The sequence below is a fragment of the Clarias gariepinus genome, chromosome 8 (genome assembly GCF_024256425.1).
Source record: "Clarias gariepinus isolate MV-2021 ecotype Netherlands chromosome 8, CGAR_prim_01v2, whole genome shotgun sequence".
Classification (NCBI taxonomy): Eukaryota; Metazoa; Chordata; class Actinopteri; order Siluriformes; family Clariidae; genus Clarias; species Clarias gariepinus.
Window position 1 is genome coordinate 12950134 of NC_071107.1, and position 12680 is coordinate 12962813.

General features: G+C 38.6%; 1 protein-coding gene across 2 annotated transcripts in view; it reads left to right on the top strand.

Moving 5' to 3' along the window:
* Positions 1-1918: 1918 nt before the first annotated feature.
* Positions 1919-12680, top strand: part of rgs12b (regulator of G protein signaling 12b) — a 73806-nt gene continuing 63044 nt past the window's right edge. For both annotated transcript variants that reach the window (XM_053502224.1, XM_053502225.1), the window contains exons 1-3: positions 1919-2103; positions 3125-4330; positions 6052-6921. In XM_053502224.1, the coding sequence (XP_053358199.1) occupies positions 3281-4330; positions 6052-6921 (1920 nt within the window). In that variant the 5' untranslated portion in view covers positions 1919-2103; positions 3125-3280. The remainder of the gene's footprint in view (positions 2104-3124; positions 4331-6051; positions 6922-12680) is intronic.

A 12680-nucleotide genomic window follows, 5' to 3' on the forward strand; every position in this document is an offset into this window, starting at 1 on the left:
TAATCCTTTAGGTAAGTGTACTGTATATGATGAGATTCTTAGCCACTGTAAAATATTTGAATGATGCATACATTTTAAATAAGGTAACTGGTCCATGAATGATGTTCCTGTGAACATTCAGCGAGTAGCGTTCCTGTGCTTGAAAATCATTTACTGTGTGGATGAGATGCATTTGTCTGTAATGACTGTACACACAGTCATTCACCAAGATCATTTCACACTACAGCCACATCCTCTGTACAGTCCTGACCTCAGTCCAAGCTACTTCCTGGTTTTATTTATTTTTTGCATATTTGTCACATTAAAATGATTTTGATCATCAAACTAATTTTAATATTAAACGAAGTTAACTTGAATAAATGCAAAATGAATTATTATTTTTTTCATTTATGGAAAAAAGCTGTTGAAACCTACTAGGCACTTTGTGAAAAAGTAATTGCCTCCTATTGCTAAAGCATGAATGAACTGTGATTATTATTATTATTATTATTTTATTTTTTTTGGAAAGCTGAGTAAATTTTACTTGCCACAGCAAGACCTGATTCCTGGCTGACCCATTGAATCCATAATTTATTGAAAAAATAGAATGTGTCTGAAAAAGTGAAGAATGTTAAAAGATATAAACAAGAAACACAAGAAACTAATAAATTGACATGTATTAGTGTGGCAAGGGTTAAAAAGCCATTTCTGAAGCTTTGGGACTCCAGCGAACTATGGTAAGAGCCATAGTCATATTGCCAAATGGAGAAAACTTGGAATAGTGGTAAATGTTCCGAAGGAGCTCATAGCAGAACCCAGAACAACATCTAAAAAACTGCAGGCCTCTCTTGCCTCAGATAAGGTCAGTGTTCTTGATTCGACAATAAGTATGAGACTGGGCACAATGGCTTGTCTTATATTTGCCAAAAAGTATTTTGATTATCCCCTTGACTTTTGGGCAAACATGCTGTGGACTGATAAGATGAAAGATTAACTTTTTGGAAGGTGTGCATCTTATTACATCTAGCATAAAACTAGTACAGCCTTTCATAAAAAGAACACCAAACCAACAGTCAAACATGCTGATGGTAGAGTGATGGTCTGGGGCTGCTTTACAGCTTCAGAACCTGGACGACTTGCCATAATTGATGGAACTATGAATTCTGTGCTCTACGGAAAAAAAAAAATCCTGAAAGAGGAATGTCCGGCCATCAGTTCGTGACCTCAAGCTGAAGCACACTGTGGTAATGCAGCAGGACAATGATCCGAAACACACCAGCCAGTCCACCTTTTAATGGCTCAGAGGTTCTGGAGTGGCCTAGTCAAAGCCCAGACTTAACTACATCTGAGACTCTTAAACTGGTCGATCATGCTCGAAATCTCTCCACTGTGGCTGAATTTAAACAATTTTGCAAAGAAGTGTGGGCCAAAATCTCTCCAGAGAGATGTGAAAGACTCATTGCCAGTTATCACAAATGCACGATTACAGTTGTTGCCCCCTTGTATTTTGTAAACAGGTGTTATTTTAGCTACTCTCCTCTGAAAAGATTTAAGATCACCAGATTAATGGCTCTCTGACCACCTCATTACAATTGTATAATGTCATGTTGTCGTATTGTCACTTTGTCGCTCTCAACTGTATATGGTTAAAGTGACAATAAAGGCCTAGTTGACTTGACTGGTTTTGGAAAGCATTTTTATTCTGTTGGCAATATTCCATACTCCAAAATTCAATTCGATAACGTTTTCTCCTTTATTTATCACGTGACTCGACATTATATAAACTTTAGAGACTTTTATTTCACTGTTGTGTTTGGTTCTCCACTTGCACGTGCACTTCTCTGCACAAGCAGTTTTCCCCCCTTTTCTCTACAGAAATCCCGAGGTCACGTGACCAAGGAGGTCCTCACAGCAGAGGTCTACTCCTAAAAAAAAAAAAAGAAAGAAAATAACACGTCCACTGCGACCTCGTCTTTAGCTCCCAGCAGCTGCCTCTCCTCCCTTTGTTTTGCCAAAACAATCACATTATTATCATACAGTTTGCTTTTTGTAGGAGGAACGACGCGTTTAGTAAGTTACAAACCCTGAATAAAGGAACATCTTAGGAGATAACAGTAAGAACTGGTGAGTTAATCTTTATAAAAATCTTTATATGTTTTTGTTCTTGCTTCTTTAGTACTTAACGAGTATATACAGAATATCTGCATGTAGCACAGAGGAATGGACTCGTATTTCCTGTTATTATTAAATAATGAATATTTTATCAGTGTAGTCTCAGAATTCAACACCGTTATGTTCCTCCCACTGAGCAGCTGTTCTTTAGAAACTTCACCGCCTCATGGAAGAGACAAGAAATCATTATTTAATAAAACAGAAAACCGCTAAACAATACACGGTAGTATTCTTGTGATATTTTCCTTTGTTTGTGTTTGCTTCTGTAAACTCCTTAACTCGAAGTTTTCGACACCTGTGGAATAGTTTGGATTTACAGCCGAATCAATCTCAAACAAACTGCATTTCCAAATTGGGAGCGATGCTCAAGATGATTGACAAGCCCGCTGGCGAATAGGCGACGGTGACTGGGCTTTTGCTGTTTCGGTTGTCATGGCTACGCAAGGCGACGTGGTAATATTCTCCAATAGGAGCGCGTGGGTGGGCGGAGGCCAGATAGCAAGAGTGAATGAGTGTTCATCGCAAAGGCGACAAACAATAACGGAAAGTTGTTGTTAGTTTTAAAGTTAGCCCACGTGCATCAGGGTTATATTGTATTCCTAATGTAAAAAAAAAAAAAAAAAAAAGTTATACAGGTCTTACAGAAGCATCAAAATATTTTTTTTAGCTAATGTGTTTTGGGAGTTTTGTGGCTTTCTTACACCCAAAGTAGATATTAGGAATATCTTACATTCAGAAATACATTACATTACATTTAAAAGTTGTTGTTGGGTTTCTTCCTCCACTTCTTCTTTTCTTCTTAGTATCATGTTTCTCAGAAAAGCAAAAACCAATGAACAAACAACCCCTCCCCCCGAATAAAAAAAAACCCTAAACTGTTTGTGAATGTTCATAATATTTTCCCTAAATGTATCAGAGGACTATATTTGTTTATAATAATTGACTTTGATCTAAAGTTCAATTTATTTTTCAGAACATGATCCATGAACCAGGCTTGCGTCGGGATGTTCCCTTCCTGAAACCCACTATAACAGAGAGGATGATCTCACCTGAGTGTTATATTTAACCCGCCTGCTCTGCATTCGTGAAGCCGGTGACACCTGCATGCGAAAGAAGACACAAACCAACCATGTTCAGGTTATCTGAGGCAAGCAGACGGCGTGGTAACAGCCAGGCGCTGGGCCGTGTCAGAGGGGTCGAGGTAGCCCGAGGAAGGACAGGTTATGGTTTCACTCTCTCTGGCCACTCGCCCTGCGTGCTGAGCTGCGTCCTGAAAGGCAGTCCGGCTGACTATGTTAGCTTACGTGCTGGAGATCAGATCCTGGCCGTAAATGACATCAATGTGGCGAAGGCATCCCATGAGGACGTGGTCAAGCTGATTGGACGCTGCTCGGGTGTTCTACACCTGCTGATCGCTGAGAGCGGACAGCTGGACTCGTGTTCCAGCGACGAGGAGCTCGGGTTCCATGAGCACAAAAGCCACTGGCTCCGACCAAAGATGGACTCTAAGACTTTGGGAATAAACCGTGCTGAACGTGTGGTGGCAGAGATGCAGTCTGGAGGAATCTTTAACATGATCTTTGAGAATTCCTCCAGCCACTCTTCCAGCAGCTCGGAGAAAGCCGTGGCGAAACGGAGGCCTGTCTCTGAGCTTGACTTCCCGTGTGGAGACGTTGAGACACACAGGAGCGACGTGAACCTCCTCTCTGAGCAAGAACTAGCCAGAGTGCTGCGTGACGACTCCGTGTTCGTAGATGCATTTGAACCTGAGCGTCAGGAAGCTGACTCGGCAGGCATCCTCAACGTCGGCATGATTGTGGGATACTTGGGTTCCATTGAGCTGGCATCGAGTGGTGCAAACCTAGAGAGTGACAGTGTTCAGGCAATACGTGGCTGCATGCGCCGCCTGCGAGCCGAGCATAAGGTGCACTCGCTGGTGCTGCTCGAGGTTCTTCATGACCGCGTGCTCCTACGCAACGAGCGTAAAGCTGTCCTGGCTGCCTACCCAGCTGAGAAGCTGGCATTCAGTGCTGTGTGTCCAGATGATCGCCGCTTTTTTGGCCTGGTCACCATGCAGGCTTCTGAGGATCATGGCATGAGCGCAATTGCAGATGAAGACCAGGGCTCGAGGACCTCATGTCACGTATTTCTCGTTGATCCTGAGCTCTGTCACCACAAGGTCTTTAAACTTGCTTTTAAAAAAAAAAAAATAATAATTTTATTAAAGGTGCTATATGTAAAGTTCAAAGGTTTATATAATATTATAGGTACAAAGGCAAGAAAAAGTATGTGAACCTTTTGAAATTTCGTGGTTTTCCTGCATTAGCCTTTCTTAAAATTTTATCTGATCTACATCTAAGTCAAAAGTATTGACAAATATAATGTGCCTGAAATTATAACACATTTAGGTTATCGTTTATGTCTTCATTGAGAACAACCATAAAAAACCTTATAGTTCTACTGGAATGAGTGTGTCAAAATCTTGAGTTAATGACCTGAAAAAAAGCTAATTGGAGTCAGGTGTTAGACTACCCAGAATCTTCTTAAGAAAGTTTGGAAGTGTGGACTAGAGCTACGTTGAGTGATAAAAACCACTCAAACATTTTGAGTTTTCTCCGCACAGGAAGAATAGACATGTCTTGTCAGCAAGAGCTTTATAGAAGGTAATCTATAATCCAGAATTGTTGATTTACATAAATCTGGAAATGGTTACAAAGTGATGTCAAAGACTTTAGAAATTCACCAGTCTACAGTAAATAGAGACACTTTGGGACTGAGGCTATTCTACCCAGTATTCTACCCAGTAAAGAAACAACCCTGAGTGGCAGCCAAGGATTTAAAGGCATCATTGAAACTAGCTTATGTCTGTGTTCATGAGTGTAAAGTACATACTGTAAGACAATGAACAAGCAGGGTGTCCATGGCAGGACACCACATAGGAAACTGCTGCTTAAAATTAGCAAAAAAGCACATTATGCTCACACGTTATTGGCAAAATGTTGAAAACTAAGATCAAACTATTTGGAAAGAACATGCAGCACTACATCTGTCGTAAAAATGGCACTGCATATCATCATGAAAACATCATCCCCATCCAACCCATGGTGGAGCAAACATCACGATTTTGTCTGCTTTGCGGTAACAGGACCTGGCCAGCTTGCAGTCATTGAGGTGAAGATGAATTCCCAGGCGTATTAAAAAATTCTTCAGGGTAATGTGAGAATGTCTGTGTGTCAGCTGAAACTCTTTAGAAGTTGGGGATGCAACAGGACAGTGACCAAAAAGTCCACAACGGAATGGCTTCAAAAAAACAAAATCTGCCTTTTGGAGTGGCCAAGTTAGCCCAGATCTCAACCCAATAGAGAAGCTATGATTTGATTTGAAAAGAGTCATACACATGAGACGTCCAAAGAATATGACAGATCTAAAGCAGTTCTGCCAGGAAGAATGGGCTAATATTCCTCCTGAATGTGCAGGTCTGAGCCACAGCTACAGAAAGCCGCCCTGTTGAGATTATTGCTGTCAGTGTGGGGGTCAACCAGTTATTAATTCTAATAGTTCACTTATTTTTTAGACTACTATTTTGAATATTGAATGAGTGTGTTCAATAAATACATTCCAAATAAAAAGTTTTTTTTTTTGGTGTTATTATTTCAGACACATTATATTTGTCAAAACCTTTGACTTAGATGAAGATCTGATCACATTTTATGACAACTAAATACAGAAAACCATGAAATCCCAAAAGGTTCATGCCTGGTTGTTTAATATACTTCATAGTTATAGTTATTATAGTTAATATAATAATATGATTTTGAAGATGCATTGGGAAAACTGGTTTGCACTATTGCTTGGTTAGGTTGGAACTAAGTAGTTTTTCTTATTATTATTATTATTAAGGTACATCAAGGGATCTCTCGGCGCTTCGGTTTTAACTGCACTCCAGATCCGGACACTGGTGGCTGTTTGGAATTCCCCCCAACATCTCAGCCACTGCTGCAGTTTGTTTCAGTGCTCTATCGTGACATGGGCGAGTCCATCGAAGGTGTCCGAGCGCGAGCGTTCCTCGACGGTGACCTGGATGCTCAGCAGAACAACAGCACTAGCAGCAACAGCGACAGCGGAATAGGCAACTTCCTGCCAGAAGAAAAAAACAACCGAGTCCTCTTGGTCGACCTCGGTGCCAATCCTGCTCGTCACATACCCACAGGATTATGGGAAAGCGCACAGGGGAGTAGGAACCCTGCAGGTGCTCAGGCTGGTCTCCCTCCTCCTCCACCACCTCCTCCTTCTATAACTCATCGTAACGGATACAGGCACGAGTTCTCTGAGCCACACCCGCACCCCCACACAGACCAGCCCTCTCTGTCCAGTAGACACCTGAGCTGCTCTTCTCGGCTAGACGTATCCGGACTTCCCACCCGCCACCATTTCCCCGCCCACTCTAAGAAAGGAGCAGGAGGTCAGCGCTGGCTCCCTGTACATGTCCTGAGAGAGTGGCATCAAGGCCGCAGCAGTGATCAGGAGTCCTACAGCGAGTCCACAGACGGCTGGTCAAGTGCCAACTGCAGCACACTGCCGCCTCCCATGAGTAAGATCCCAGCTGATCGGTACCGTGCGGCGCGAGACATCGCCTCACAGCCCCATCGTCTCCATGCCCACAAGGACGAGTGGGCCAACAAGCTGTTCGGGACGGAGAAACACTTTTGCCAGCACCAGCAGCTTCCACAACAGCACAATGGAAAGAGGGCAAAAGATGCTGAGAAAAAGGTAGGAGGTGTTTTATTTTCTAAACTGATTTAACTTTTACTATGTTTCTCCGTTCAGGGCTTAAATGAAATGAATGACGTGCAGAATTTATCAGCTGTTATTACACGACTGTACAGTCAGTTATCTTATAATTGTGATTGACTTCCTTAAATAATGAGCCATAATTAACTGCAATATTGATTAGATGTGAGTTAATACTGATTGTGCTGCACTAAATCAGTCTGTAAAGCTTTCTAGCTGTCTGTCTCTATACCTGTCTAACTTATAGCTAATAGAAAAGTTTCTTAACTTATTACATATAGAAACAAACACACAGACAGATATATAAATATAAATAGAGAGATAGCTGTATTTGAATATAGCTAGATAGATGAAGACAGACAGATAGATAGATAGATAGATAGATAGATAGATAGATAGATAGATGTTAGGGAATAATACATTTACTGTATGGGAATTAATAAATGAATAATATAAGTAAATAAGTACATTAAAAGAAAGGACATATGAAAGAAAGGATGTATATAAATAAATAAATAAATAAATAAATAAGGAAACAGTTAGGAAGATACAGTGAAGCAGATACAATAAATTAATATTAGGAACGCATTTATGCCATTGAATAAAGGAATTGAAAGAAATACTTACAGTGGTTGTTGATTGTGCTGTAAAAGTTGTCGACTTACCACATGCACTTGCTCTGTTGGGATTGCTGGTGTTTGTTAAGTAGCCTGATAATTTGTACAAATGTAAAATACATAAATAATATTAATGATGTTACGACCAAACTGGGTTTTAAAACATGAACACTAATGATAGTGTAAGTGCAGAGTTCACTACGAGTGCTGTTATTTAATATGGCACAACCGTTCTGCTGGAGCATCCATGGGTACGTGGTGTTTTTCCTCAGTGTCTCCACGCACATGAAGGTGTGTATCTATGCCGACGATGAGAGAGAAGAATGCCTAATATACAAAAGATTGTGCAGAAAATAGAAACCTCTTTCATCTTTTGCAAATACTTGTGTTTTGTAATAGTATCACTTCTTCTTTTTAGAGTTCATAACTAGTTGCTGCAATAACACTACCACCTGTTGCTTAAGATAAATGTATGAATGAAGTTATATTAAATTTAAATAGTCTTGTTATAGAGAATTACCTTATAGATTTTTTATCACAACTGTCGTCATATCCCATAATGAATATTATCATCCTGATTGTGACTAAAGATCTGCACATTCCTGAGATTCAGATACAAAAAAGGGCTCTTTTGTCTTGCAATTCATGTATAGACACACTGGCATAAAAATATATATTTTAAAAATGTTTTTTTAATTGATGTGTATGCATTTGGTAAAATGTCGCCCTTCCTTTGTGATTCTATAGGTAGTGGGCTCTAAAATATTCACACATTGACTGAAAACACTGCATCAGAAGCTAAATTAATTGCTAAGTGTTTTAGAATCCTTACAAATTATATTATTGAATCATGAAAGTCATAAAATCATGATGCTTACAGAATCACAACTCAAAATGAATGAGCACCAAGGTATGGTGATAATATCGTATTGGTCCCTGGTGATCCCCATCCTGAATAATCTTGCTACTTTTTTTACACTTTGTTTTCTAATCAATCACATGGTGCAGTTGCTATTGAACATGCAAAATTTTTTAAGCTGTTAACCAGGTTTAATCTGTCTGTGTCAAATCGAGTGTGTGATCTGTCACAGTGTTAAGATCGATCCAGTGTCTTTGGCTTTGATACTCTTTGATGCGTTTGCTCTTTTATTACTCCGACATCCCACATAAGACCTAAACCTTGTCGAGCACAGAATCTCACTGTGGCGTTTATACTAACTTGGGAGAGATTAATATCTGAGGCTGTGACATGTAACACACTGGTCATACACACGCACCAGCAGTGTTTTATAGGCAGCAGGAAGGTATCACAGCAGTACGAGTTTCAGTAGATAACAGTTAATGTGCAAGCAGTAGTGCATAATTAAGCTTTCAAGTGCGTAAGTGGTAGACTGTTGTGAAAAAACAAATCTGTCCAGGTGATTCGTGGGGGTGTGTGACTCATAGTGACCACCTGGTGGCAGCGTTTCATTATTTGATCTTGTGCAGGCGAAAAGTGCAGTTTTTCTCTTTGTTCAGGGAACACTTGTTTTACTGAGTCCAAGTCTTAGTACTTGATTTTTTGGAGAATATGGTTCAATACATGTTAAGGCAACATGCTTATATTGTGTGTTATGTAATTTTTTTTTTTAGATATACATATTTTAAAAAAATATGTATTTTAGGCTTTCTTAGTATTTGCAATGTCCCCTTTTGCTATATTGACAGTGTGAACTCCAGCTGGTCTGGACTCAGCAAGTTTGTTTAGATCCATTTTAGATCAAATCCAACACAGTATCTCCTGAACACATTTACATATGAGCATTTGGCAGATGCCCTTATCCAAAGCAACTTACATTTTATCTCTCTTTTTTTCTTATATCTGAGCAATTGGGAGTTTAGGGCCTCGCTCAAGGGCCCAACAGTGGCAACATGGTGATGATGGGGTAGTCTAACACCTTAACCACTGAATTACTCCTGATCCCAGGCTTAAAATGAAGAAATTAGGAATGTGGAAAATCTTACTTTTACAGAGTATATGATAAGTCCACCTCTGTGGTTAGGATCTCCTCTTCTGCTATGATCTGGTTTGTTCAGCTACTCGTCCTAAAAGTGTCAAATCAGCAGATCTGAATGGAGAATTTTCCTCAGACAGGGGTCGAGGTGGATCTGGACTCTGCTGAAGGTAACCACTGCGGTTCTACTTGTCTCAGCTCCATAGAGCTTGACTTTGCTACTTACTAGTCTTCCCTTGGTCTTCAGAGACAGGATCTTCCTTGAAGCTGGAGATGTTCTGTAGCTGCAAGAAAAGGTGCTTTTGCTGTGCAGTTTCTTGTTTTCAAATAGACATCTGTTCCCTGCTGGATAGTCAACGATCAGCCCATGTACCCTTCCAAGTCCCAAACTACAAACTAAATTCTACATATTTATATGAAACCACTCTAGAATGAAGCATGTACTGTTTCACCACATAGTCAGTAGAGATGGTTGTAATCACCAGGGACCATCCAATATAATATTAATTTTAAGAATTTTATTAGGGCTGTCAATATTAAATACGTTAACACATGTGATTAATACAGAAATTTTAACACATTTTTTATGCAAATTGTTGGCATACATATGACCCCAATGGCTTTCCATAATTGCAAAAGAGTTAACTGGCTGTGGTTGATAATGGCACGTTTAACATGGATACTAGACCGAGGAAACATCACCAGTTGTGCTGAACAGCAAGTTTCATTATAAAAACTTATTTCTATATGGATGTTTGGATAAAACCAAAGTTGTGTGCTTACGCTGCCTTGAAGGATACATTAAATGTACAATGTGGGATTGATGGTTTAAATGGCTAAGGCTCTAGGTTGTTCATTTTTGGATCTGGGTTCGAGCCCCGCCATTGGTGGGCTGATATGCCCCAGGCACTGCATGCACTGCTGGTCCCATTCAAGGAATTTTAATTTAAAATTTGCTAAATGTTTATGTTTAAGATATTATAAAACTGCATAATCTGTTTTCTCTAACCAGTTTGTCATGCATTTCTTTATTTCAACACTGCATGTTTATAATACAAGTAAACCTGAATATTTTGAAATTGTGAGTATTCATAACCATGGTTATAACTAACTAGATTTAAAAAAAAATTATTGATTAACACCACTAGATTGTATAAACATTACAATTCATTATTATTATTGTTATTGTTATAATAAGGAGCAAATGATTTGCTCCGGCCACACAGAACTGCCATTATGTGAATAGTTTAGAGCACACCACCTGCTGGATCATAGAGGAACAACACTATTTTGCCACATCAAAATACAAACATATATGAATTTGATAAGAATTATAAATAATCGATTTATGAGTCAGTGTGGAATTGTGTGGAATAATTTAATAAATCGTCTCCAATAGTTATTATAGCGGTGTAAATGTCTTATAAGAAAGTGGCTTGATGTTTTTGGATGAGCCTAAATAAATAAATAAGTAAATAAAGCGTTCTCTGGCAGCTTATACCCTATCAGTCAAAAGTTCAGTCACATACTAGTTCCATTTTATTTATTTATTGATCTCTTTTTTTCCTACACTGTAAAACAATGCTGAAGGGATCCAAAAATTATGTAATAATCTTCTTTGAACAGTTAATATTAAGATGTGTCTGCTACTTATGCTCTGTAAAACCTTCCTAATGGCTGTAATCTGAGTTGCCTGTTAATTGGTGATTTTTAAGGCTGGTTACTAAATGAACTTCTGCCAGTTACATCATGGTGCTTGAGAGGTTTCAAATGCACTTTTCAATACTGCTCTCGCAAGAGCTATTTAAGAACAGCTGACCATTGAGTCTTGAAATCACAACTGATTATGGTTACGTAATTACCTATATAATATGTGTGATTTAATAGTTTTAATTTAAAAAAAGTATTGTTCTAGGATGTAGAAAATAAATCTGAACTCGAGAGTGGTACTGTTCTCCAGCACAGCTGAATTCTAGAATCTGGTTCATCAGATAAGAGCTCAAACACAGGGACTTGTATGGTGCATAATGTGGGACTAATAACAAAAAAACAGTGTTGCTCAAGAAAGTCAAACATAAATATTGATGTAGTGACATTTTCTAGGAGACATTTATTTAACCTTTATGGAGGGGAGAGACTGGTAAGGGAATGACTGTTTATTACAGCTCTTACTGTATATATGTGTTAGCAGGAACTAACTTGTTTCTCTAAAGTTTCACAACATTAACTTTAACTATAAACAGATAAATGTGTGACATGTGGTTCAATAGTAAATCAAACATTGTTGTAGGCAAATCTCTGTGGTGTAAGTGGAATAACACCCTCCAGACCCGGCTGTTAATGGTATGTCATGTGTTATTTCTTTCGGCCCTTATAATGTAGGCTAACAGTGGCAAAACCAAAGAGTCTTAAGTTAGATTCTATAAATAATGCTTTATACACCAGCCATTCAAATCTTATCTCTTATTTGGGATCATGATCATTTATGGTACTGTATGATGGACATGCTGCTTTAAGATATACTGTAGGCCTGATTAAAGGAATGCAGAAGGCGGTAAATTAATTAATACATAACATCTTTAAGGCGGTCATAATATGCAATTCTACTTTGAACAGTTGATACTGTATTAAGATGTGTGTTCTACTTATGCCCTGTACATCCTTCATAAGGAATTCATTTTTGGCAGTAAGTTTTGGTCTTGCTTTTTTCGATGGTCTTCATGAGAACCAGTTTCATTAAGCATCATGAGAAAATTTAGTTATTACTCAATTATTGTTTATTTGTTTTCACTTAATTACCTAATGTCATATGTAGCATCTAATAGTTCTGAAAAAAAAAAAGAAAAAAATCACAAAAAATATAATTTAAAGGTGTGTCAGAACATTTGACTGGTATTGTAAAATAGAAGAAACAAACCAATTTTTTTCGCTGAGATGGGGAAGAGTATATCCAGGTCAATGTAGAAAGAGTCATCACTATGCGAGTACTCTATGCTTTTGTTTATTTCTTTGAAAGTAAATTCAAAGAAATTTAAAATAAAAAAAATTAAAATAAGAAAGCTGTTTCAAAAATATTAACCTTCTATCTTATGATAGGTTAGAAGAATTCTTGATCTATCTTGGTTGG